The sequence below is a fragment of the Anas platyrhynchos genome, chromosome 1 (genome assembly GCF_047663525.1).
Source record: "Anas platyrhynchos isolate ZD024472 breed Pekin duck chromosome 1, IASCAAS_PekinDuck_T2T, whole genome shotgun sequence".
In the NCBI taxonomy this organism is placed as follows: Eukaryota; Metazoa; Chordata; class Aves; order Anseriformes; family Anatidae; genus Anas; species Anas platyrhynchos.
The window spans coordinates 125,634,654-125,659,751 of NC_092587.1; the positions used below are offsets into that span (position 1 = coordinate 125,634,654).

At 43.2% G+C, this 25,098-nt stretch overlaps 1 protein-coding gene across 1 annotated transcript; it reads left to right on the forward strand.

The window, feature by feature from the left end:
• Positions 1 to 1,609: 1,609 nt before the first annotated feature.
• TMPRSS3 (transmembrane serine protease 3) lies at positions 1,610 to 19,417 on the forward strand. The gene is made up of 13 exons (XM_021279182.4): positions 1,610 to 1,817; positions 2,888 to 3,029; positions 4,824 to 4,934; positions 5,758 to 5,874; positions 6,417 to 6,540; positions 7,758 to 7,883; positions 8,872 to 8,915; positions 9,644 to 9,809; positions 11,320 to 11,489; positions 12,912 to 13,007; positions 14,105 to 14,247; positions 15,266 to 15,418; positions 17,752 to 19,417. Exons 1-13 carry the CDS (start codon positions 1,800 to 1,802, stop codon positions 17,770 to 17,772), a joined length of 1,431 nt encoding a protein of 476 aa, XP_021134857.4. The 5' UTR covers positions 1,610 to 1,799; the 3' UTR covers positions 17,773 to 19,417.
• Positions 19,418 to 25,098: the final 5,681 nt, after the last annotated feature.

A 25,098-nucleotide genomic window follows, 5' to 3' on the forward strand; every position in this document is an offset into this window, starting at 1 on the left:
GCTAAAAAAAAAAAAAAAAAAGATAAAAACCTCAAACCTCTTGTGATCTTTTCTGACAAAAGCTGACATCCTGTTTTCGTAGCATGTGCACCTATGAGTTTTTGTTTTAGGGTAGCTAAAAGAGCAGAAAGGATCTGCAGGCTGGTCCCGTCTGCCCTAGCAGAACATGACTAGCAGTCCAGGGACAAACACCACAGACAGGTTGGACTGGCTGAAGGTTTTGACACAGGATCGCTCAGCTCTTCAATTTAATTTATCTTCCTGAAGCCAAGAAACCCACCTGAGCTTCTACCGCAGAGGGAGGGAGGTGAGAGGGGATGTCCGGTGGCATGTAAGTTAGTTTGTAGGCTGAACTCATTCCTCTTGGGCTCAACATTCATGTTCACCAGCATCTCCTGTACATGGATCCCCTTGTGTTCTCAGCCAAAGGCCACAAGCTGGCCAACTGTGCAAAGCCAAACCCAGTGTCCCACCTAGATGCAGGGTCTGGTCCTGAGATGCAGCAGGGGGAAGCCTGTCCTTCCTGGTGGTGCCGATGCCACCACAGGAGCCCTCACGGAGTGGTGCTGGTGGATCCTTGGGGCTCACAGTGTGGTCAGAGCAGGTGAAATGGCCAGAGGCAGCTTTCCCTGGCTTGGGTTGTCCCTGCTGAGGGTACAGCCTCTTCCCGGGGCGGATGGGGATGAAGGAGTCACCACAGCTGCTGGGCTCACAGAACAAGCCCTCACACAGCCATCTCTATACATCCTAATTTACTTTCTTACACGGCTACAGTGAAACTGGCTTAAGAGATGCAGAGAGGCTTTTGATGCCACGGCCTGGGGGCGAATGGTTAATAGGAAGGTGATGCAGTGCCCTGTCCTTTGGGAGTGCCAGCTTCCATCATGCACAGCAAAGGGATTGACTGGCTTCCCTCACTGCAAACAAGTTCCAGGAGCTGGATGTTTTCATGGAAAACCTTCATTTCTTCCCTGGCCTCTCAGGAGTCCTGTTTCCTGTATACTACTGTGGCCTTTTGCTTCATGTCTCCTCCCCCATCTTCCCTCCACCCTCCCCTCAGTCACCTCTCTTTATTTAGTAAAATACCCCAAGGCATATTTGGACTTCTCTTGGGTATTTTGTGAATCTGAACATACATTTTCATTTTCTAAATCTTGGACTACAGGTTGATATAACAGTATCAGTACAGGCACACCGTTTTTAGGAATGAGTTACAGCTAGCAAAGTACTTCCAAAACATTGTACAATATTTAATTAACCCCTCTTAAAATGTGCTCTTTGCCATGAGTGCACCAAAAAAAAAAAAAAAAAAAAAAAAAAAAAGGTAAAAGAAGTGAAAGAGGAGCAGCATCTGCCCAAGGACCTTGTTTGTGGATGAGAAGAAGCACCTGATGCTTCTGCCTCCTGCCACTCAGGGCTGCGGGCAGACTCCTCAGCTGCACGATTTCTGATAAAAGATGATCAAGCCCAAGCCGGTGTGGTTTAACTTCTGTGGTGTTTCTTTGCTTGGGAGGTTACAGCAAGGTTCGCAAATACTGCAATATTACCTTACGCTCTTTCACTGATTAAAACACATGCTGAATTTTTATCACCCCCTTTCCATAGCCGTGCCATCCAGGGCTACCTGATACCCATCCCCAGGTTGGGTTTCACAGGCTGCCTCTACAATGCTGCATCTGATCAGTGACTGAATGGGCAGCCTGGGGGAAACCTTTCCAGAGGAGACTGGCTTAGCAAGCGTGGGACTTCCTTTCGGCTTCTTTTGATAATGAAGAGAGAAAACAGTTTTGCTTTAAACTATGGCTTCTCAGGAAGAGGTGAGTGAAGCTTTGGGAGGGCGTGATGTCCTCTAAATAAGTGACACATCTGTGTTTTGCTCTCATGTAGTGTACTTCTCAATGTTGCTCTACTTCCAGATGAACAACTTATGCAACAGTGACAAGGTTTTTAAATATTTAAAAATCATGCACAGCAAGCTGTCCTTTTCTCTGCCTTAAAGCTAATGGTTTACATGTAAAACTTAATTTATGTCCCTTGAAATGTACATTGAAATGTATCAAATGAAAGCGTAGAAACCTTATTGCAGCGGTTTGCTGAAAGGTGAAAAGACATTTCAGGTGATTAAAGATTTGTGTCACCAACCAAATGCATATGCTTTGACTAAAATATGTCACTGTAAACATTTTCTAGGACTGACCTTGAAAGCACCTGTAGTGCTTTTACAGCTTACCAACTCCACTGTCTTTAACAAGCCTGGACCTATTTCACACCACTGTGATTTCAAAAGCATTTTCTCACTGATAGTGCTCAGAACTAGAGCCAGAAATCAGAATTTCAAAGCTATTTACCCTAAGTACTTGTGCAGCCCATTTTAATCATTTTCCAGTGTGTAGTAGGTGATCAAATGTTTTCTCGGGTAAAATTCAATGGGCCCATGCATGAGGTTGCTGCCAGGTGCTGTACAGGTGTCATGTGCTTTTCCATCTTTCTCTTGTTCCTGATTATGATTAAGGAGCACCTCACAGGGAATAGATTGAAATTTAAGGGAAAACACCTCCAGTATAAGTTATTTAAATTAGCTACAGTGCTTAGATGAACTTGAAAATAATTTAAATTCAGTGGTTTGCTGGTTAATTAATTATAAGAGCTTCTCTCATGAAGTACATAAAATTTTATGAAGTGATTTATTTTGGGCAAAAACAGCATTCTTGAAAGTGTCTCCCTGGATTCACTTTGTATTTGCATTACATTAAAAAATTAACAAAGAAAGCATGAAAAAAACTAAATGTTCCTTCTTATAATGAGGAGGCCATCAAATTTTTTAGGGTGATAGAAAAAAATTGCTTAAAAATTGTCTTTTTTTTCTTTTTTTCTCCTGTTGATCCAGGCACAAGAGACAAATCCCACTACTGGAAGTCTTGAAATCATCTCTGTTGCAGAAGATGAACCTCCAGTACCAGAAATTCACTTTTCCTTCAAAAGATTTTTCAGCATACAAGTGAGAGTTGACCCCAGTGCAGATGGATCTGGTAAGGACACGGCATAGCTTTGTGACCTTTGTAATCTGAACAGCTAATGTAGCCTTGCAAAACTACGCTTGCACACTCATTCAGAGAAAGCAATTACTTAGAGGAAGAAACACAACCTCACACCCCCAGCTGTGAGATTTGCCACCGTATTAGCAGGTGATGACATCTTGTGTCTGCTTGCATGCACAAGTGTTTTTTGCAGCCAGATTATTCAAACGCTTCAGCCACATAGCAAATATTTGCCCACACTTTTCTGACATGATTTTCAGTGGATTATTTGAAATTTTCTCAACTTGGAAATCAAGACCATTACAAAACCCGAATATACAATGTATTGGCCTTGGAGGAATAACACCAGTGTTTGCTACTTCCCATAGGTTTCACAGCAAAAATACCCAGTAACCTTAACAGAGGCAGGATGAGCATCAAGGGTGAAGATGAAGCAATTTAATTTTACAGTACATAGCTAATACAATTGTCTAAAATTTTTGTCATACTAGACACCAACTCCATTGTCAAAAACAGCTACTCAGCTGCTGCTGGGAGGGGCTGGGTAGGCTGGGATTTACTTGCGATTCTATAACCACTGGGAGACACTCGTCATCCTTGACTGATTTTAAGTTTCTGCTTATCTCAGACTCAAAGCTTGAAGAATAAGTGGGTGAAGAGCTGCATGAATTAAAATTGAAGAAAAGGTTCTGCCAGCTCTTTTGTGTACTTGTGTGTACAGATGAGAGAGCTGTGTGTGCTATTTTCCCATAGTTTGCACTTTGAATATCAGAATACATTACACACAAGTGAACCTTTCATTATTTTCATTGGAATCTGTTCTCTTCCTGATTCACAATGCTGCTAAGTTGAGGTCAATTATGGAGGTGAACAGCGAGCAGGACCTGCTCATGAGATGTATTCGGCAATTACTGTTGGAGTCTATTTTAACTTTAGATGCATATTTTTTCCTGAAAACTCAATCTCAGCCTTGAGCCATTACTTAGTTCTCTCCTTTTCATTATAGAAAAACCTTGGCCAGATCACCTTTTCCCACATTTTTCAAGCTATCTTATAATTTGGAGGTCCTATTTTTGCAACTATTTTTTTCCTACCATTTTCAATTAACCTTGCTTCAAAGTCCAAAAGCAACTTTCTTCCTTCCTGTCTTGAATACTATTTATTAGCTAGTCCTGTCTTCTTTCCAGTATGCCTGCTCATGTTTGAATCTTTAGGACTCTGGAGGAACAAAGCTGGTGCATGAGGTAGTACGGAGTGGTCAGAGCAGCATCTGAAAGGGGCTGTGGCTGGAGGGAGCACCAGGACCACGACTTGGTACAGGCAAGAATCAGATGTCACACACAGGAAAGGTCATAACAAGGAGAGTTCATCCTTTCATCCTCATCAAACCAGTTCATCCTTTGCTATTTCCACTTAAAGAGTTTATTAGCCCATTTGAGTGTTCTGAATTCTTCAGCAAGTATATCAGTACCGTGCGCACAGGTTTGATTACACAAACAAAGCAGGTCAGAATTTCATTTTTCTTCAGGGTTTCATGTTTTCAAGAGAGGTGTTTGCATACTTTTAAGGCTCTCAGTGTGATGTAACTCACGATAACCAAAACTGAGAGCTCACGCTCTTGGTGGCATTGAGGACAGAGCAATCAAGCTCTGTACGGGTGTGATTCAAATCACAAAGGGCAATGGGGCAGTTACAGCTTTATCTAGTTGAATGTTAGGTAAATCTTCACTGCAAACTCAAGCTGTTTTAACGTCACAGAATCTGTTGTCTCTGTTTGGTTTCTAGGAGATATCGAACCACCTTCGATGTGCCATGTTTTAATCTCCCCAAAATACCTTCCATATGTCTGTGTTACATCCCTTCTAGTAATCCTAGCAGTTGCCATTGGCCTGGGTGGTGAGTACAATTAGTTATTCATTAAGTTCTCGATTAACCATTCAAATTCTTAATTTTTCATGAGCCTTCTACTTAGAATTGAATTAAACTGCAACCGTGGCATGCTTACTGAAGTAAAAAATCTTGTTGTTTTGATGGCTTTAAATTTTATTTACATGTATGAGTAAAATAGATCTACCATTCATGAGAGGGTTGGTGTAATATTTAGGACATAAGGGAAACCGTAGCCCTTAGAAATCTTTCTTCAGTCAAATTTCACTGATTTGTCTTGGGTGGTGACCTAAGAATTGAGAAACCAATTTAATGTAATGTGCATAGTTTCGTCCTGTAAATCACTTTCTTTAAGTTTGGTTTCAAAGAATTACCAAACTTTCCCCTACAACAAACAACCTCAATGAAGGAAAGAGAACAGGATGAGCTCAGTTGTGGCTGGAAAGTGTGACCTGCCCACGGGCTGGTGCCAAATATGTAGGCGGCAGAGCGGTGCCTTCACATTTGCAGCTGGGATGAGCGAGGGTCTTCTTGCTTTGCTTGTGAGGAGCCAAGGCACACAGAAACATACCCTGGAGTGGAATGTAAACTGGGTTAAGGCAGCTGTGAAGGAGCCAGCATAGACAGCAAGGCCTATTCATCCAGCATTTCATCACTAATGGATGAGTTTAGCAGCACTGTCAATGTTCAGGTTGTATTTCAGAAGTTCCTAGAGAACAGGAGCTGCCTTTTCCTCAGCAAGACAGAAATATGGACAGATAATGAAAGCCAGAAGTGCTAAATTAATATCCAAGTGCGTTTTCATCACCTTGTTTTCTTTCATTCTTGCTAGTCCAATACAACTGCATTGGGAAGTTTCGCTGCCGGTCATCTTTTAAGTGTATCCAGAAGTCAGCCAGGTGCAATGGTGTCTTCAACTGTAAAGAAGGAGAGGATGAGTACGGATGTGGTAATTCAGATTTGGTTATAAATCCCTCCTACCTCCTCCTGAAGCGTTTGGCATATTATTTAGAGATATGTGTTGTAAAGAATTTCAGTGAGACAGAGGAAGATAGAGACTGATGGATTATCTAGATCAGGACTTAAGGGGAATGATCTCTTTGGGGTATTGATTGACAGCTTATGAGAAATCAGACTGCTCCTAGGATAAATGTGATGGATGGTTGCTGAACACTGCTACTGCCATATTGAGCATCTCCCCAGCTCTCCCCAGCCCCTACCTGCCCATCAGCTCAGATGTGCCAGCCCCATTGCAGCAGTGGGAAGGGTGCAGAAACCTCCATGGGAGCCTAGGGGCTGTTGTTTTAAAAAAAGAAAACATAGGAAAATTCCATCGAAGGATCCAAGTGATAAAAAGAACAAGTAGTAAAAACTGCATAAACCAAGAAATGTGGATGCCACAGTGGTGCGTTGCACGGCTGTGTACATGTTGTGTACCCAGTGGTAATCCTCTGCAGCTCACTCAAGGTTTTCTTCCTCTGCATCTCAAAGTCAGGCTGAGTGGCAAGAGAGCAGTGCTACAGGTGTTCACCTCTGGATCCTGGCGAACCGTCTGCTCGGATGACTGGAAAGCAGAGTATGGAAATACTACCTGCAAACACCTGGGTTTCTCAAGGTATGAATGTAAAACAGAAGAAACTTTACGTGACATTCTGAACAAACTCTGAGGTTTGCAGTCTTTCTAATGAAACCTTGCGTTGGTCTGGGCTATAAAAGAAAAAGTGACTTAACAATCCGCCTTTGTGAATAGTTGAGTATTCAACAACGTAGTTGAGGAGGTTGGGTTAGTTGGTTATGTTTGAGGAGGTTTGGGTTGATATGGAAATAGTCCTGAATATTTGTGCATCAAAAATGACATTTACTCCTCATTTACTCCTATAAATCCTGGATGACAGCTAACTACAATGATTTGGTTAAATCTGCTCTACGGGCTGCAGGTACCTGAATCCTACCCGTCTCTCTATTAACTACAACCTGTTGGAAAAGCACTGAACGATGTATGAGCATTTTCCATTTCTTTCACTTCCTCAGCAGAAAAATTGCATTTAGAATTGTTGTCATTAAATCTGCTAGGAAATGCTTTCCACTTCTGTTACTGAGGCCCAAGCTAGGTCCACCTTGCGCTAGGGAAGAACCTGATGAGGCACTTATCACAGAATCACTGAATAGTTTTTAATGGTCTGACCTGATTCCTGGAAAAAAGCACCATTTCTTTCAAAAATTTTCACACAACTGAGAAAGAGTTTGGAGCTGTGAGTTGCGTTGTGGTGGTGTCACATTGATTTCTGCATATTATATTTGCAATATAAAGCTTCTTTGAATATGAACTTTTGGGTAGACCTGTGCGGTGTCAAGAGTTGGACTTGATGATCCTTAAGGGTCCCTTCCAACTCAGGATATTCTATGATTCTATGATTCTATGTTCTTTTTGCCTTTGTGATAAGGTACATCTCAATTGCTCAGTGCAACAGACAAGAAAAAGTCATCCTTCCTCCTGCAAAATATAACTCTAGGAAAAGGAGACAATATGCAGTGTTTCAGGAAATGTGCCAAGCAGTTACAACAAGAACTTTACCACAATATTAGAATTAAAATTTACCCTCTCTATCAGTTCAATGCCTCTCGTTATGTGTGACTTCCGCACCTGATTACGTCAATAGTACACACACGTTACAGAAAGGGCTTCTTGGAGAGGGTAGGATTGCTTTACCAAGTGTCAGAATCCGGTCACTGTGGTTGCTGAGCTGGATTTTCACTAGAAGAAGTGTTGAATTATTCAGAAGGATTACTGAAAGTCTGTCTGACGGAGCTGTGTTTATGGTTTATTTGCAGTTATGTGAGTTCAGGTTACCTGCCGGTGACTGCAGTCGAAAAACAGTTTCAAAGACATTTTGTATCCCTCAGCCACTGGTTATCAGCTGATCAAGTGACGTCCCTGCACAACGCAACAAACCTGAGGTACACTACATCTTCTTGGTTGAATGGCAGAAAACCAGGCTGTTTCTGTAATGACAGGAAGAGAGTAATTAATAGAAAGAGAACTACTAATAGTTTGAGATTGTTGCCTATTTTTTCTGTTATGCAGTACTTCATAAATTAAACTGTGACAGAGGCAGTTCAGGCTGGGTGTTGGGGAAAGGTTCTGCACCCAGAGGGTGGTCAGGCACTGGGACAGGCTCCCCAGGACAGTGGTCATGGCACTGAGCCTGATGGAGTTCAAGAAATATTTGGACAATGCTTTCAGACATAGGGGCTGATTTTTGGGTGGTTCTGGGTGGAGCCAGGAGTTGGACTCAATGATCCTTGTTGGGTCCCTTCCAACTCAGGATATTCTCTGATACTATGGTGCTATGATTTGTGATGTCAGGCATCATAGACCACGGTTCAGTAGCAGTTTAGTTGGAATATTAATTAAAAATCCAATCCAAGGCCCATTACATTCAAACACAGGCTTTATAATGCTCTATTTGGAAAGCCTATTTGTCCCATCATTCCTTTACAGCAAATGGATAGACACCAGGCACTTATCTTTCTCTACTGTAGAGCAGTTTCTTTCAGTTTACGGATTCCTAGATATTTCCCAGTGGGCATATGAACCCTTTATGGTGCATTTCTTTATCTTGACAGCTGCTTGCTTTTCTTAGCTAGTTTTCTCTGAGAAGCAAACTATGGATCCAAGGAGACTACAGATCACATTCTGATGAGCCTCCCCTCACAGAAGGGTGAACCACTCTTCAGCAGGACAAAATATGATCTGCAGACACCCAATAGTGTCTATCTCCTACCTTATTCCAGCTAAATGTCTTAAGTACATGTAGATTGGATGAGTATATGACCTTGTGTCTCTCTTAATATATGGGTTACGTATATTTAAGTGCACAGAACTGTATAGGAAAAAATGGTATTCTTAAACTGAAACTAATACTGCACTGTGTCTTCATCTTAGAGAGGAATGTACTTCTGGCAATGTAATCGTCTTAAAATGTTTGGGTAAGTATCAGCAAAAGTGAAAATAAGAAAATAAATCTGTCCTTCTTCATCTACTGCAGGGCAAGAGGTGGGAAGAATTGTATACAAAGGCGAACACCATCAGTTTTTCACACCCAAGAAAATATTGAATTTCTTACGTAACGTTTCAAAGAATTTCAGGAAGCTGAATAAGCTGGCAGGGCAGATTTGGAGTATTAGGCAGTAGGAGCATTTTGGTGAGAATCAGACTAGGAAGCAGACATTTAAGGATTGTGAGTTTGGTCAGTGGGCTGATACCACAATTCCAACTCTTTTCCAACCCCCCCCCGCCCCAAATTGCAATACGAAAAGTCAAAAAAACAGCAGCAAAAAAATCACCAAGGGAGATGAGAGGCTTCAGCCTGCTTATGTGGGTTCCTGGGCACCTATACATTTCGTGGGCAGAGCAGTGGGCTTCATGGCTCAGCCGAGCACTATGTCTGCAGGAGAGAAGATGTGAACTCCATAGTCCCATATCAGCTGCCAGGCACAGTGCTGCAGGAACAGGAGGGTGGAGATGAGACCTCTGGGGCAGCCCCAGACCAAGACGTGGGCCGTAGGGTAGGGGATGGGGATGGAGATGGGCCTGAGGATGGTCCTGCTGCAAAGACCACCTGGTCTTGGGAGAACTGGCAGGAGGAAGGCTCAAGGTGACAAAAAAATATGTGTCTGTGTTTACCCCGTAAACCATAACCTTTGCTTTCTGGCAGCATGTGGGACACGGGCCAGCTACGGGCCACGAATTGTGGGAGGAAACGCATCCTCCCCCCGTCAGTGGCCCTGGCAGGTCAGCCTGCAGTTTCATGGGCACCACCTCTGCGGAGGGTCCGTCATCACCCCTCGCTGGATCGTCACAGCCGCCCACTGCGTCTACGAGTAAGTCCCTGAATCATGGTGTCCCACTGACCCTATTTGCAGTACATCACTGGGGTCACTACAGAAAAGGGCTCACGCACTGTGCTTTATCTTCATAAAAAAAAACCAACAAACTGCAGGAGAGATTGGGTTATCCACAAGATTTAAGCTCTCTCTCTTTTTTCTTGCACCAGTGCAAATCTTTATGAAAAAGAGTCTCACCAAAAAGTGATCCAAATAAAAGGGCCCAGTTTTCAAATATTCTGGACACTCCCAGCTGCCTCGGAAAACTACTTAAAAAACGTATAAAAATCATATTTTAGGAATCTAGATCAGCAACTCTTCTACGCTGCATGTGAATTAATAGCTCAGGAGAAACTTGTACTTGCCTGCTCTGGTACTCAGAAGATCCAAACTAAATCACGAGACTCTTTTCAGTTTGACAGGATCAAACAGCTGTAGTTAAGAGCTATAGTGTGCTTAATACCCCTTACCACATATTCTTTGAAAGACTACTTTCAGATAGTCTTTGAGCTGTAAATAGATGCTAAACAATTGTTTAGACCCTTTGTTGTGTAGTAATACACATGGTCCTCTCTTACTTATCATGAGGGCTATTGTCTGGTTTTGCAGTCTTGCTTGCTGCCTGTGATGCAGGTGAGCTCTTCTAGTTCTTACAAGCCCCAGAGCACTGTCACCAAAGCCATTTAGGCAACTAAAATGGGATTCATCTGACCAGTTCTAAGTGCCCTTAGCATGGATGCCCTCTTCCAAGCAAGTCCTCTGGGGTGCTTTTATATCCAGTGGAGGGCGGATACAGGACAGACAAATCCCACTCCTAGATTCTGTTTAGAGCCCTGTGCTGCCATGAAAATAATTACTTAGGTGTTAAGCATTTTAAGGCTTTTGTCCCCAGCTTTGTCCCCCACAATCCAGTTGGTTGTGATGTGGTCAAAGGCTGATGGAGATGAGAGCTGGCAACACAGCCATGTTCCTGGGGACTTTTCCTGGCATCACCACCCACCTACAGATAGCGTGGTGGGGTGAAGCCAAGAGGAGAGGAGCTACTCATGTGCTGGCAGCTGAACGATGGGGCTGCTCGTGAGCTGGGGACAGAGGCACCTTTGAGAAGGAAAGGCTCTGCCTTGAAAATACCTTGCCATGAGTGCCAATTCAGTTTGCCTAATGGGTGAGCAGAGGCATCCCAGGCCGTACCATCAGCAGCTGTGGGGTGACATAGAAAGACAGACGGTTTTCTTCAAGGTATACCAATGCAAAGCTCTCATGTATTTGTAAGAAGTTGCACAGACAACATGTCAGTAAGCCAGTGTGATGCTAATATTAGCCACCTTTTCTGTGTTTTTGAAATTAGATGCAAAACGTAGCCAATATTAGTAGATCAGTAAGCCAGTGCAGTGGACTGTAGTTATTTGCCTGCAGAGATTGATGTGGTTTGTAATCTCAGGAGACACGCAGAAAAAATGAGAGTTTTCTTGAAGGTTTCTCACCCTCTCTTACCTCTTTGTTTCAGCCTGTACTTGCCGAGCTCATGGAGCGTGCAAGTTGGTTTTGTGACTCAGCAGGACACCCAGGTTCACCCATATTCAGTGGAAAAAATTATCTACCATCGAAATTATAAACCCAAGACAATGGGAAATGATATAGCACTGATGAAACTGGCAGCACCGCTTGTTCTCAACGGTAACTCTTTCTGCGAGCTTCCACTTGACTTTCTCACCTCTCTAGCTAAGAGTGGGCAGGGTCTTTCCTAGCAGAGAAAAGGAAATTCCTTAGGTCTGACCCAGGCCAGCTGGGTGCATCCTCTTAATGCAATGAGAGAAGAGCAGCAAAGAGGTACTGAGAGTGCTGCTGTGATGGCAAGGCAGGGATCCCTGTTGAAACGACATGGCCATGTCCCCAGTGGTCCCATGTCACCAGCCATGGGACAAGTCTCATCTGCCCCAGCAGGTGCTGGCCTCACGTGGCAGCAGAAAGCCCTCTCTGATCCCAGCATCAGGAACTCCTCTGTGCTCCATTTCCAGGCACAGAGAAGGAGAATGTGATCACAAGTGCTGCAGAAAATTTCCAATCCATTCTGGTATTGGCTTGCTGAAGGCATTTAATAATGGGCAAACATTAACTTTAGTCTTTCTAAATTATTTTGCCTATCTAAAACAAATGCCCCACCTCATTTTTTTTGGACGTCACGGAGATTTTTATGTCTTTGCTGTCCCTATTCCTGTGAGCACACGGAGGTCCAGCAGTACCCAGAGCAGAAAATCAAACTTAAATTTCAAAGAGAAGTCAAAACAATTCATACATAATTATGTATTTAAATTAAAACAACTCAGCAGAGTGCCACCTATAGCTGACACAGCATGTGAATGGAAATTATAAATAATAATATTGTGTGAATGTAAATGATCACCTACCAAGACCAAGGGGAGGCTGGCTCTCTCTGACACATCTAGATTGTCCATTCCTTAATCAATACTCTTGAAATCTTTCTAACATCCAGTTTAAATGAAAATTCAGCTTGGATTTATTCTATTTCACATCTCAGCTACTGCTGTTTAATTTTGCTCAGGGTCAAGTTTGTGAGGCTGCCAAGAACAGCAAAGTCTCTGCACCTGAGCTGGGGGCTAGGGGCAGCCAGGGAGGCTCCACCGTGGGGGCTTGATGCTTGAAGCTGGGACCATTGCAATCTGGAGAACTGAACTGCTAGGAATTACCCACTATAATGTCATATCTTCCCTCCCTTTGGTGCCGTACCACCACACGAGGGACCTTTTGCTGCCATAGCAGCATGCCATGGGGGCTCCGTTGTGCCTGTCAACTGATTACAAAGTGTATTTCTTGTTTGCTCATTCATCATTTTACTGACATCCCAACACCTTCTTTATTACTTCCTACTTGAAACAAATGAGGCCTGGCGTAGGTATTGTTTCAAACTTTGGCCACAAGGCAGAAAACTTACAGGACTGCCAAGCTATTTTATGTGGGGACTGGATGGTTTTCATAGCAAGTTCGTGGCAAGACAAACCCTGAAAGTTTTACTCAGTCATGTAACTTTTACTAAATTTTAAAAGCTGTTCTGTCTTCTCTCTCTCTATTTTTAAATAGGTCACATAGAGCCAATTTGTCTGCCTAATTTTGGTGAACAGTTCCCAGAAGGGAAAATGTGTTGGGTGTCAGGATGGGGAGCAACTGTTGAAGGAGGTATTTTAAATGTCTGCTGTTAATTTCAGTACATTAAAACATCTCACATACAGTAAATAGAGGATTTGGCTGGAGCCTTGTTCAACATTCAATTTTGTGGAATATTGGGGGGGGGGGGAAGATGACGTTCCTAAATTTTATGGTCATCCTAGAATGGGAATTCATTCTTTTACGTGGGGGCAGATGAGGTAAAAGTGCTGTACAAACCCTTATCGCAAGGAATGGATGGGCATGCTCTATGAAAAGGATGAAAACCACAAATAGACAGCAGCACCATCCGGAGTGTTGTACTGAGACCTCAATCAAACCAGCTGTGTTGTTTATAACTTCAAGCATTGAAAGCGGAGCATGAAGGCAAGAATCAAACATTCATTTTTTTTCCAGTGAAAGCATGTATGTATTTTCAGGCAGGTTGGATGATAAAGAAATTGGATTTGTGAATCATGTTACAACAAAAAGGGATTTTTTTTTTTTATTTTTAGCATGACTCACGGGTCATGTTAGTCAATAATAAATATTGAACCACTTTCAGTTGAAAGTGCTTGAATGCTCAGGTCATTATTTTCTATTCATTCTTCATTTGTCTCATTTAAAATGTTCCCGTTGTTCAGAGAACAAAACAATATTACCTGACCTACAGATAATAGCAAAAGGTGGGAGAAAACAGAAAGCAAGGTTTACAGCATAAAAAAAGTTCTAAATTGGAAGAAGTCATTCAGACTCTCGTGAATATTACAAAATAAACCAGATATTTGCAGATGTCGAATTTATGCACTGGTAATAGAAGAGAGTGCCCATCTAGCTTTTAAGATCACTATTGTCATTGCTTATTTAGTTTGAGGCAGAAGCATATGGCTTGCAGTTTTTTATTACATACTGTGATAATTTCCAGCTCTATGCAGTCGTTAGTTACTGGAATTTGTAAGTGATGAGACATCTGGTTGCCTTACTTGTATGTTGTCATTTTAACTGCATTTCTTTCATCCTTGCCTGCCAGTTCTTCACATACTAAAACACCTTCTGTGTATAATTAGAGATTACTTTCAAAGATAGAGCTCTCGCTTGTTTGCTTTTGGTTTTGTTCTGTTTTTGAACAGGTGATACATCCGACACAATGAATTATGCAGGTGTTCCCTTGATTTCTAACGCAATTTGCAATCACAGGGATGTCTACGGTGGGATCATAACTCCGTCAATGCTTTGTGCCGGTTTCCTAAAGGGAGGGGTAGATACCTGCCAGGTATGAAAGTTTCCAAACTGCAAGTGTGCTCATTAACAGCAACGATGGAAAAACATGGGTGATAAGCTATCAGAAGGCACTCCCAGGCTTTTCTTGGGCAAACATTTGTTCTTGTGCCTATTACTCCATTCACCATGAATATATAGCACTGACTGTGCACACATTCATATGCTACAATTCCCTTCTTATATTTCTTCTGTGGACCATATCGGCTACTTCTGAAGCCAAATTTACTTAAGATATTTTTTAATTCCTTGTATGTGCTACAGTGTGGTACCATCCTTTCTTTGCCCTGGCTATGGCCTCAGCGCTGCACAGAATTGCACTGGGAACAGCTCCGGAGAACTGCAAGGTTCAGAAACCCTGTGGTGAAAAGCAGCCAAAACATTTATCAGAAGAGAAGCAAAGTGTGCAACTTTAGAAAAAGTAGAGGCAGGGGGAAGAAGAAAGGGTTTGAGTAACTCAGAGGCTTGTCAATAACTCATGCCTACTCACAGTAATGCAGGATCACCAAGCTAATTGTGGATGAAGGGGAAGGTCTGTGGGGCACGTCATGTTCCCAGAGTTACCTAGTCACAATTACATGAGGAATGAGATGAAACCAAGGCATGAGGTGCACTGGTTGTCATTGAAACACCTGCTTGCACAACTTCCCCAGCAAGGTACCCAATACCAGAACATTGCTGTTGCCCGCAGACCTGCCCAAAGGCAGCATGCTCAGTGTATGGTCCTACCCTTTGGCTCTTTCTGAATTCCCTTTTTAATTTCTGTTGTTGTGGTGGCTTGGATGTTGTTTCTGTTGTACTGTATCCTAGCTGGGGAAAGAAAAATAGGATCTAACAGTGCCCCTAAAAGGTCGCCAATTTCTGCTGTAACATATGCTTATCCTAGGACCCAGAGCAGAATGGAAACAGGAAACTTTGAGTTACTGGACTATGCCTCTCCCCTCACCCTGCCAAACAGATATTCCCATCCTTTTCTGGGGCACTGACATTTGTTTTAATTCTTTGTCCTCCAGGGAGATAGTGGAGGCCCTTTAGCGTGCGAAGATATGAGCATCTGGAAGTTGGTGGGGACCACCAGCTTTGGAGTGGGCTGTGCAGAAGAGAACAAGCCAGGCGTCTACAGCCGAACCACCTCCTTCCTCGACTGGATACACGAGCAGATGGAGGTGTGGTTTTGCCCTGTCTCCATCTCTAGCTGTAGCTTTGCTCCATGTGTGCCATGCAGGGTTCAGCTCCTATTGGTCATAGCTGACCGGTGCTGTAGGGCCATGTGTGATCTGAGAGCAAATTTGTCCTGTGGAAGCTGAGGGGGGAGAAATAAACTGGAGAGTGGGGAAGGGTGTTGGCTGGAAGGAGAGGAGAGCAGAGGGAAGGAAGTGGGGGGACATTACAGCCATCTTCACCTGCCCCAGGTGATTCACAGCTTACAGGTATGCACCTATGCACAGGCTCTTAAATTTTATTCTACCATCAAGACAAAACCACCCTAATCACCAATTAAAGTGATCCCATCCTCCTCCACCCTGGTCCTCACAGGCAGAGGATCCAGCACTGCTATTCCAGCACCCAATTTGCTGGAATGAAGGAGTGAATGAATGAATGAATGAATGAATGAATGAACAGCACTGGGGCTATGCCAGCAGCAGCAGCAGCACAGCCCTCAGCCCCAGCTGTGCTGCCATGCTGCCACATGCTGGAATCACTCCTGCCCTCATCTCGTATGTGAAATAGGTTAGACTTCCTCCTCAAACTGAAGTGCTAATGTCAAGCACTCACAGACAAGGAAATTCCCACCGTGAGATTACAAGCACAGTTTCAGTTGAGTCCTCTGTCTATATACTGTATGACACACGCCGTTTTCACAGCCTATATTACACACAAAGGTTTACACTATGACATGCACATCTGCCACACAACAAAGCTAGAGAAGACAAGATAATATGCCCAAAGCTTTAAGAGCTCTGGTACTCTTTATATATTTTTTTATTTCTCATGTCACTCCCACCCCTGTTCCTCCCCGTATCTTTGGCACTGTGTTCCCCCACATCAAACCATAGGTTCTAGAAATGGCTGATATTTTGCACATGCAAGAGAAGTGCAAGAATTTTGTATGAAAATGTCACATCTAATGAAGTAGTCAAGGGAAAAAAAATACAGCTGAATCTTTGTTTAGCTAGAGGTTAACGTTACAATTTTTCACAAAGACATCCTTCAGATTAAACATTTATTTATCCCCCCTGAAAAGGACTTTCAGTTGTACCACAGAAGCACAGACACTTTTTAATACAATGAAAGAAACCAAAAGAAAGTAAAGGTAATATACCTTTGAAAACAGGACCAAGGGAATGGCAGTCCTGATCTGCTGTTAACTGGTATTGCTCACTGTGGATTGGGATTCATTTGATCTCTTCAGAAGTTCTTCTCCTTTCTTCACTCTAAATTAGCTCTTGTAGTTAAGACTCCGCAAAGAGAAAGTGATCCATTTTGATCTAAGGGATGCAAAACTGCAAGATAAGGAATTTGGTCATCAGCTTGCCCTTAAATGGTTTCTTTCTGGAGATTGGCTTTATAATTACTCACTTTTCAGGGCCAGTCATCTAATGCAGAGCATGATCAAAGAGGAGGTATTTGTGTTTTCTGATCTTCTGTTCCCTGGCTTAAAAACTGAGTAAAGCATTTCTGTCTCACAGATTTTCAGGAGCATGATAATATTTTGCTAATGGCTTTTTCCCTTAAGTGCAAAGGGAAGTTTTTTATCGCTTTCCTCTAGGTGGTGAAAATTAGTTGGTGTTATTTAACAAGATGTTTCTCCAATATTATGAGCAGAATTTCTCCTGCCTCCATTCTGAGTAGATCAACTACTAGGGAAGGAAGCAAAAAAGTTTATAGTGCTAATGGGAGTACCAGTGACCTACATACATTACTGTCTGAGATATACTGTGAAAGGTTCCCAGCCCAGATGTGAAAAAAGGAAAAAAAGAGAAAAAGAGAAAGAGAAGAAAGAGAGAAAGAGAGAGAGAGAGAGAAAGAAAGGAAGAAAGGAAGAAAGGAAGAGCGAGCAATGGAACAACTAAGAGGAAACAAAATAAACCCCTTCAAAGCTTTCTTAGCTTCCTGTATGCACTTATCCCACATGCAGTGTCTAGCACAGTTACTAATATACTCCTCCTTCCCCCATAGCCATATTTATTTACGAATCGTCTATTCCTGTCTCAGCCCATGTGATGCTGACAGTCAGTGAACCCAAGTGGTGACAGAAGCTGATGGCGTTCGCTCAGGTTCACAATGCTGTATGATGGGAATTAGACCACGTCTATTTTGAGGAGCTGGTGTATTTTTGTGAAGAACAAGCATTGCCAGTCCTAAGGCAGAACTGGCTTCAGTAGCCCCCTGGTGCCTTTGGTGACTGTAGTACAGTAAAAAATGTCATTCCTTTCCAGGGTTCAACAGGCAGCAACATGTATGCTTGAATAGCTGCATAATTTGTTTTGTTTTCTAGAGAGAAGAGCTGCAGACCTGAAGGGAGTGGCGACTCGCCGGGCTTCTGAACACCCATGTCAAGATGCAGCCCCACAGAAGGACCTACTGCACTCTTCTGGATGTCTGTTCTGAGCTTTGTACCTTCATGGACTACTTCTTACCATTTCTTTTTGGTACTGGTAACTGTACGTAATGAAAACTGTTGCACATTCATCTTCTTTTCAATGGAAGAGGCAGTTTCATTCTGCACGATGGACACAAGTATTTACGGTCACCTCCTAATTTCACACAGAAGAAGTGCTAAGACTGATAACCCAGAATGCTGCAATTAAATTTTGCAAGCACCATGGGTATAAGACTACAGGAACTTCAGGTTGCTTGTTACTATTTTGGTACTTCCCTTCCAAGAACCAGACTACAAAAAGATTTTTTTTTTTCCTGAAAGTATTCATGTATAAGGTCCATACTGTGTTGCACAGGGATTTTTTATAGACATAAAGCACACAGGAAGTGAGCAGCTGGAAATTTTGGCCCACACGTAGCAAGTACACTCAACTTTTGTTAGAAAAAAGAAAATCATTGGATTCTAGCATTTTATCACGTGAGCAAAATCCATAAAAATTGCATGCTCTTGCTGGAAATGGCTTGGAAATGAGCAATATATAGATGGTAACTGTACTGAAAAAATCTGAGATTACTGAACAGTCCTAAAAAGAAGTGAAACTTCTTTCCTGCTTTTTGACAGGCTGTAAAGCCAAAGTCATTGCTCTATTTATGGTGTACCACACAGTACAATATCCACTGAATGCTCCCAAGCTTACATCATGGAGTACGGCTCACTAAGGCACTCATACTTAGTTGCCTTCCCTGTTTTCTCTCCCTTTTTCTGCAGACATAGCTAGTGAGATCCCACACCCTTTGTACCCCCTAGTGACATCAGTGGTGCCGGTGAACTGATGGCAGCAACGCAAGTATTTAATTTGGGGACAAAATATCTGAAGTGCTGCTGTGGTTTCCTGCTTTACAAGCCATTTTAATGCAACAGCCTCTTGTTAGTTTGAAAAATGTCTGATCATTTTGCACTTGCTCTTTGTAAAAAAAACTGGGATGCAAGTTATAAATGTAGAATTGAGTGCTAGGGGCTGGATAGGCTGAATAACAGATAATGTTGTCAGAGCTTTTAAATACCGGCCAAAACTGATCTTATCATCTGATCAAATGCTGATGATATGCTTGAAATGTGGTTTTAGAGGCAGTTCTATTTGCCTTTAACTCCGTATCTGTATCACAAATGTCATCCATCACCGCTGCAAGAAAGCACTGGTGAAATCAGAACTGCATGCTGACTGCAAAGCGTGGGGTGAAAATTAAGAGAGAACGACAAACCATCACGAATGGGCAACCTCTCTGTTGTTCTGTGGATGCTCACTTCAGTCTCACGGGTCACTGCACTGATACCTTTCACCATGGCAAAAGGAACTGCAGTGCAATGTGAATAACACTTCCAGAAACAGCATATTGGAAAGAAGAGGGAAGCATCATTGTAAAACTGATACGAAAGTTGGAACAAAATGGGAAATTTCAACTTGACAGAACTGTGACAGTATTAAAATGAAGTATGTTGAACCCTTGTGTAGCTAACAGCTTTTTTTTTGGAAGGGTTTTAATGCTCACTGTTTATAGACATAACGCATTCACAGCCCCAGTATAGCTCATGTTTTGGTATTATCAGCAGTTGGAGATGAGGGGACTGCTCTCAGATCACAGTGTAGTAATTTAATGTTTCTGAAAACGTCCCTGAAAATTCCTTTTGAACTCCTTCTGTTTCCATAAAAAGACTGCACAGTAAGCATGCATTGTAAGCCTCCTTTATATTTAAGAGAAGTCCAATGTAAAACACAGAAAGCTGGAGTCTTCTAGACAAGAAGCCACGTTATCCCCTAAGTCAATGACCATTACTGATGGGCAGACCTAGCCTAGGCTCTCAGAGCTGCAAATCTCTCTTCTGATTTGTTTTTCCCCTTGCTGTGGCATCTTAGGCAGAGGCAGAACGTGGGTCTCACTCTATAAAGCTGGATTTTCCTCCCCCTGTTTATGCTTTTAATAAGCATGCTGGAGGTTTAAAAATGAATTTAACTACAATACTGGCATTTTCTTTGCACTAACCCATGTGAAGACATGTGGGGTCTTAGGACATTTGCTGTGGGAAGGGTTTTGTGCAGAGATGGCCATTGCTATCTCTCTTTGGTTCAAATAGAGGTAGTATCAAGGAGTCTCTACAGGTAGTCAGTGTTACAGCTGGAATGAACTGGTAGACGGTAAAGGAACTTCAAAGAGGTGGTATGAGGGCAGGTGACCATGCCTGTCCTTTTCCTTGGATTTTCTTCTTCCTCTTCAATGAAAATAATTAGCTACTCTGCATGTGTATGCACAGAGGCCTGCCAAATTAGGTAGGGGAGAAGGCAGCTCTCATTTAACTCACTCTGATTAGGAGGTTCATGGTGAACACCTCGGAAATATTTAAGATCTTTATACTAGAGGACTGTATACATGTATCTGCTACATTATTAAAGAGGATGATGAAACAGCTTCTAGCTTGTGAGCTCCCATCACTGGTTAAAATAGATGCACTGGGAAAGGATTACATTACAGTCATAGTATCCCTTAGAAATACAACCTGCCTGTTGCATCACCTGTGGAGCAAACTTCCATCAGCAACAAGCATTAGACTCTCAGAAAATTCATCCAGTGTATAACTTCCAAGAAATTTTCAGCACATGAAAAATAGTATTTTTCTGTCTATCACCTGTTCTTGTCATCATGAGAATTGTCTGGAAATTGAGATAAAGCTGATAAGATTGGATTTTTATTCTATATACACTTTTTTTTTTTTTTTTTTTTTTTTTCCCCACAGATGCTCTGATAACATCATACAAATAAAATCTCTTGGCCAGTTTGGAATTTTTTTCTTTTTTAATTTTTTATTTTTTACTTGAGATGCCTAAGTAAAAAGGCAATTAGGGTAAAAATATAGAGATTAATTAAGAACAAATATATGAGTAAGCAAAAGAGCGTTCTGAGACTTTACATGCTTTCACATGCTAGCACATCCTCCACCAGGAAGCAAGCATTGCACAGAGAAGGACGTATGCAGCAGAGCTGGGCTTGTAGGGGCTTTCTCATTGTGGAGATTCTTATAAGGCTGTAAATGCAAATACACAAATTGCACACTACACTTACAAAAAAGAACAAATCTGAATCATCCAATTTTTGGTGGTCTTTAGCATCCACCATCTAGGTGCTGCACTGTAAAACCTGCTGTTGTGGTGACAGGCTTAGGTCGATCACTGAAAGGTGAAGGATACGTTCTCCAGTATCTCTGTGAATGTAGTGCATTTCAAGATACAGCTGGAGTTTCTTTTCTTCAACAAACAGCCCCGTGAGGAGCAGTATCACACCTGTAGGGTGCAAAAAGCTGTGATTACATAAAGCACAGTAAGAAACGAGCTTACTTCAGCTGTTTAACTTTAGGGAAGGTAGAAGGAAGTGTTTCTTATCTCAGATGAAAGAGCACACTTGATCATTGCCTTTAATCTCTGTTTTTACTTATTTTACAGGAGTGGAGGCTTCTGAGTTTATTTTCTTGCTTTTGCCACTTGCTTTCTTACTGGTGCAGCTCCTGTCCCAGTGCAAGGCAGCAAGGTTGTGTTCCCAGCATTGACATTGGTTACCCAGGCAGGATTTTGAATGCTTTGCTTCAAAATTTGGCATGGGAGAAGTAAAAACATAGCTCTGGGTATTGCAGAAAACAGTCATGTCAATTTTTGCTGGTTAAAAGAAAATTGACTCTGAACCTCATTCATTTTTCTAAAGAGCACTTTGGTAGTTGCCAGTCTGAGCAATATGAATATATGAAGCACAGCGGACATATGGAAAACAATTAATGACAAAACCTGCTTTAATTCCTTAGCAGAGGCCTAAATGAATGGAAATTAGCTGCAGCAAGTGGGATCCTACCCTGCACACCTACTGTTTGAGGACTGTTCCCTGCTGAAGCTGGTGCAGGAGAGGTTGGTGGGATGCTGGGGCAGGCTGTGGATCTCCTGAGAAAGGATGTGCTTGAGTGGGTCCTGCTGGATGACGTTGAAGTGGCTGCCCAGGGCAATTGTGGGGATGAGGCCTTCTTTTCTGAGCTGTACATTTTAAAATAGATAGGGTCCCCCAATAAAATATGGCCTATTTTAAAATAGATACGGTTATTCTGCAAATAACCAGTTTCCACCCATCTTTGCAGACCACCTCTCACTGCCACTTTTACCTCAGGTGTTCCCCCAGAACAAGCTGTCCTCTTAGGGCACCAGAGCAGTAAGGGCCTTGGCAAGGAGCTGCATCACTTGAAGCCATGAGATGGCTTCAGCGCCCTGAGGCTTGGCCTTGGTCTTGCATGCAGGGTGGGACTTGGGCACTGCTGGCCCTGCTGTCAGCTCCTTTAGCTACCAACACCACTGGAAGTTTGGCCACCCAGCCTTGGCACTGCATCATCCATCAATGTCTCTGGCAATATACAGGTCACAGGCAGATCATGGCATCTCTACCACTGCTGTGTGGTGGCATTGCTGTTGTTCACAGGGCTTTGCAAGCTTTGTAAGCTGAGTACACTGTGATCAGCCCTTTACCCTGAAAGCACACGTTTTGCATAGAGGGTCGAGTGGATGGGGGCTCTAGCTCCTTTTTATACAACTATGTCACACTGCGTCATGCTGTCACTTCTTTGAGCACCCACATCCTCAGCAGCATCGCCGCCATCAGCAGCCGATGCAATATGCTCAGGACGATTTTAAGCCCACAGCAGATGGCAGTATACATCAAAATTTTGCCTGTGGCCTCCATTTAGAAAATAATAAAAAAAGACAAATAAATACCAAACTGGCTGGTGCCTCGACCACCAGAAGTGGTTAATGAGAAGATGGTCCCAGTTGAGGAGAGGTGATGGGGGAGATGCCACTGCCTTGGCAGAGGAGGGGACCCCCAGACATCAGCAGGGTGGGCAGCATGTCCCACCTTGCTCAGGTCTCCTCTGGTCGTGTGAAGCTGTGTGGCCATGCTGGGACACCCAGGAGACCTAGGCTTTCTCTTGCTTTGGCATACAGGATATATTTTAAATATTGAAGGACTACAGCAAAATAGCTGTAAGGTGTCACTGTGGAGCTGCTGTTAATCCAGAGAGATCTGTAGAGCAGCTTATCATCCACATCTAAAACTACCTGGCTAGACTATTCCCAGCTGAGTCTGAAGCTGTAATTGAACAATAACAACGAAAATGTCCCCTTTCCCTACAAAATGTTTTGTGTCACTCACCAACAGCAGAAAAAAAAAAAAAGGTTTATTTACAATTTTAGCAACTTTCCCTTTTACTAGCATCAGGCTGGGGCAGGATCACAGCTTACAGGCCTCAGGCCAAAACACAACTGCCACAAAATGTATTTCAGTGCAGGCACCCAGTGCTGGGCACTTACAGCCACGTGCTGTGAGATAGCTTGATTTTAAGAAACCCTTGAAGCTGGTGGAAAAATGGAAGCTAAACTTCTCCAGAAAACATCTTACTTTACCTCACCGTGGGCATTTTCTTCACCCTCACAGACTGAATATTTTGGCACAATTACTTAATTCTGCCTGTGGAAACCATATAAAGCTAAATATGGCCTTATAATAGTAATAAGACACCAAAAGCAAATCTATGCTTGCCTTTTCTGCTTACCACCTCAGCTCACCCACCCCAGAAGGCCAATGCACGCCAGCCATAGTGCCCATGTCATACAACACACTGCAGTGTAAGGTAGCTCCTCCTCAAGGGTCCAGTTATGAACCCAAACCCTGCATAATTACCCTTACCAGTTAATATGTACAACTTGCATCCCTTTTGAAACTTCCTGCTTGTCAAGCCTCAGTTGTAAACTGCTGGGCTGTGCTATACTGACAGACCTTTATGGTCAGCAATACTTTCCATACCTTGCTTTCCTGTCGAAAAACTAAAATCAATTAAGTTTGTTATTTTTTTTTTCCACACAGGCTGCATGGAGGGAAAGCAGGTGGCCTATTTATAATCTGTTTTCTTCACTTCATCCTCCTGCTTCTCCACTGAGAGGCTGGAGCCAGGATTTCCATCCCTGCCCCTCAGTGGTGCTGAGTCCCCACCTCCACCCCCACCACCGTAATCCCTGCTTTTTATAGCACCTCCACCTCAATGCCCCTAGATCCTCTCTACCTCTCAGGACCTCCCTCTCACCTCATAAGCCTTTCGCTTTCTCCACCCCCCCGCAGATCCCAGTCCCCTGCCGTATGGAGTGGGGCCATGTGCGGCCCCAGAGCTGGCCATGACACCAAGCTCACGTCCTTCCTGGGGCCACCACAGCCCCGATGGCCAACCTCGTCCTTCAGCCTCTCTTACAGAGACCTGCATGTCACAGGGGATTTGCCACTCACCAGAATGACATAAATCCCACCAACACACTTGGAAATGTGCAGCACAGGGACAGAGCCGAGGACTTCCCAGGAGAAGGTCAGAGCCTACAAGGGGGCAGAGCAGAGCCCCCAGCCCACAACACCGGCTTCAGCATGCCCAGCCCCTGCCTCCTCTCTCCTTGATCTCTTTCCTGCTGCAGGACTGCAGAGACGATGTCTGAGCAGCGTGAAGGAGAGACGTGCAGACCCACTTGTGGTAACACAGCCCGTGTGTGTTATCAGGAGGGCAGTGAGATGTGGGATGGGGCATCCCCAGGGAGCAGAGAGGCTGCACGACTTCTCCCCTGACATTTACCTGGCTGCACATTATCTACCCCACATCGTTAAAAGAAAGGGGGGAATAACACACCCCTGTGTATATCCATTTGCAAATTGGTTCTGTGCACATGTCCCTTGCTAAATAAGAGACCCCAGTTCTTCCCCTCCCACCCTGAAATTGCGCAGCACTGCAGCATTTTGCTTCTGGAGTGTTTATCATTGCATTATCTGAAGGCTCCCCATTACCTGCGTGATTTAAGAAGTCAATAAAACTATTGCCGTACACACACATAAATGCACTGATTTGGAGATTCACCAGATTGGAAACTGCTTATTCAGCAATGGGCAGGACACACCCTGTGATAAAGGAGAGCCAGGCGAGAGCCAGGGTGAATGTCTGATGGTCAAACTTGTCAGCCACACAGACCCCCCACTACTCTGGGTATCTTCTCCAGCCTTTACCTGCCTGTTCATGGGACACCAGGTGTGCCAAAAACATGTTCATCGAGGGTGATTAAAGAAATAAAACAACCAAAAAGCTCCTCCCTAGGCAAACGTAAATCAGAGAATTTAGACGAACATAACT

Excerpts from the sequence above, each read along its gene's own strand:
- TMPRSS3 (XM_021279182.4), top strand. Across the intron at positions 9,810-11,319 it reads GCCGCCCACTGCGTCTACGA|CCTGTACTTGCCGAGCTCAT; the intron begins GTAAGTCCCTGA and ends TCTTTGTTTCAG. Across the intron at positions 13,008-14,104 it reads GGGAGCAACTGTTGAAGGAG|GTGATACATCCGACACAATG; the intron begins GTATTTTAAATG and ends GTTTTTGAACAG.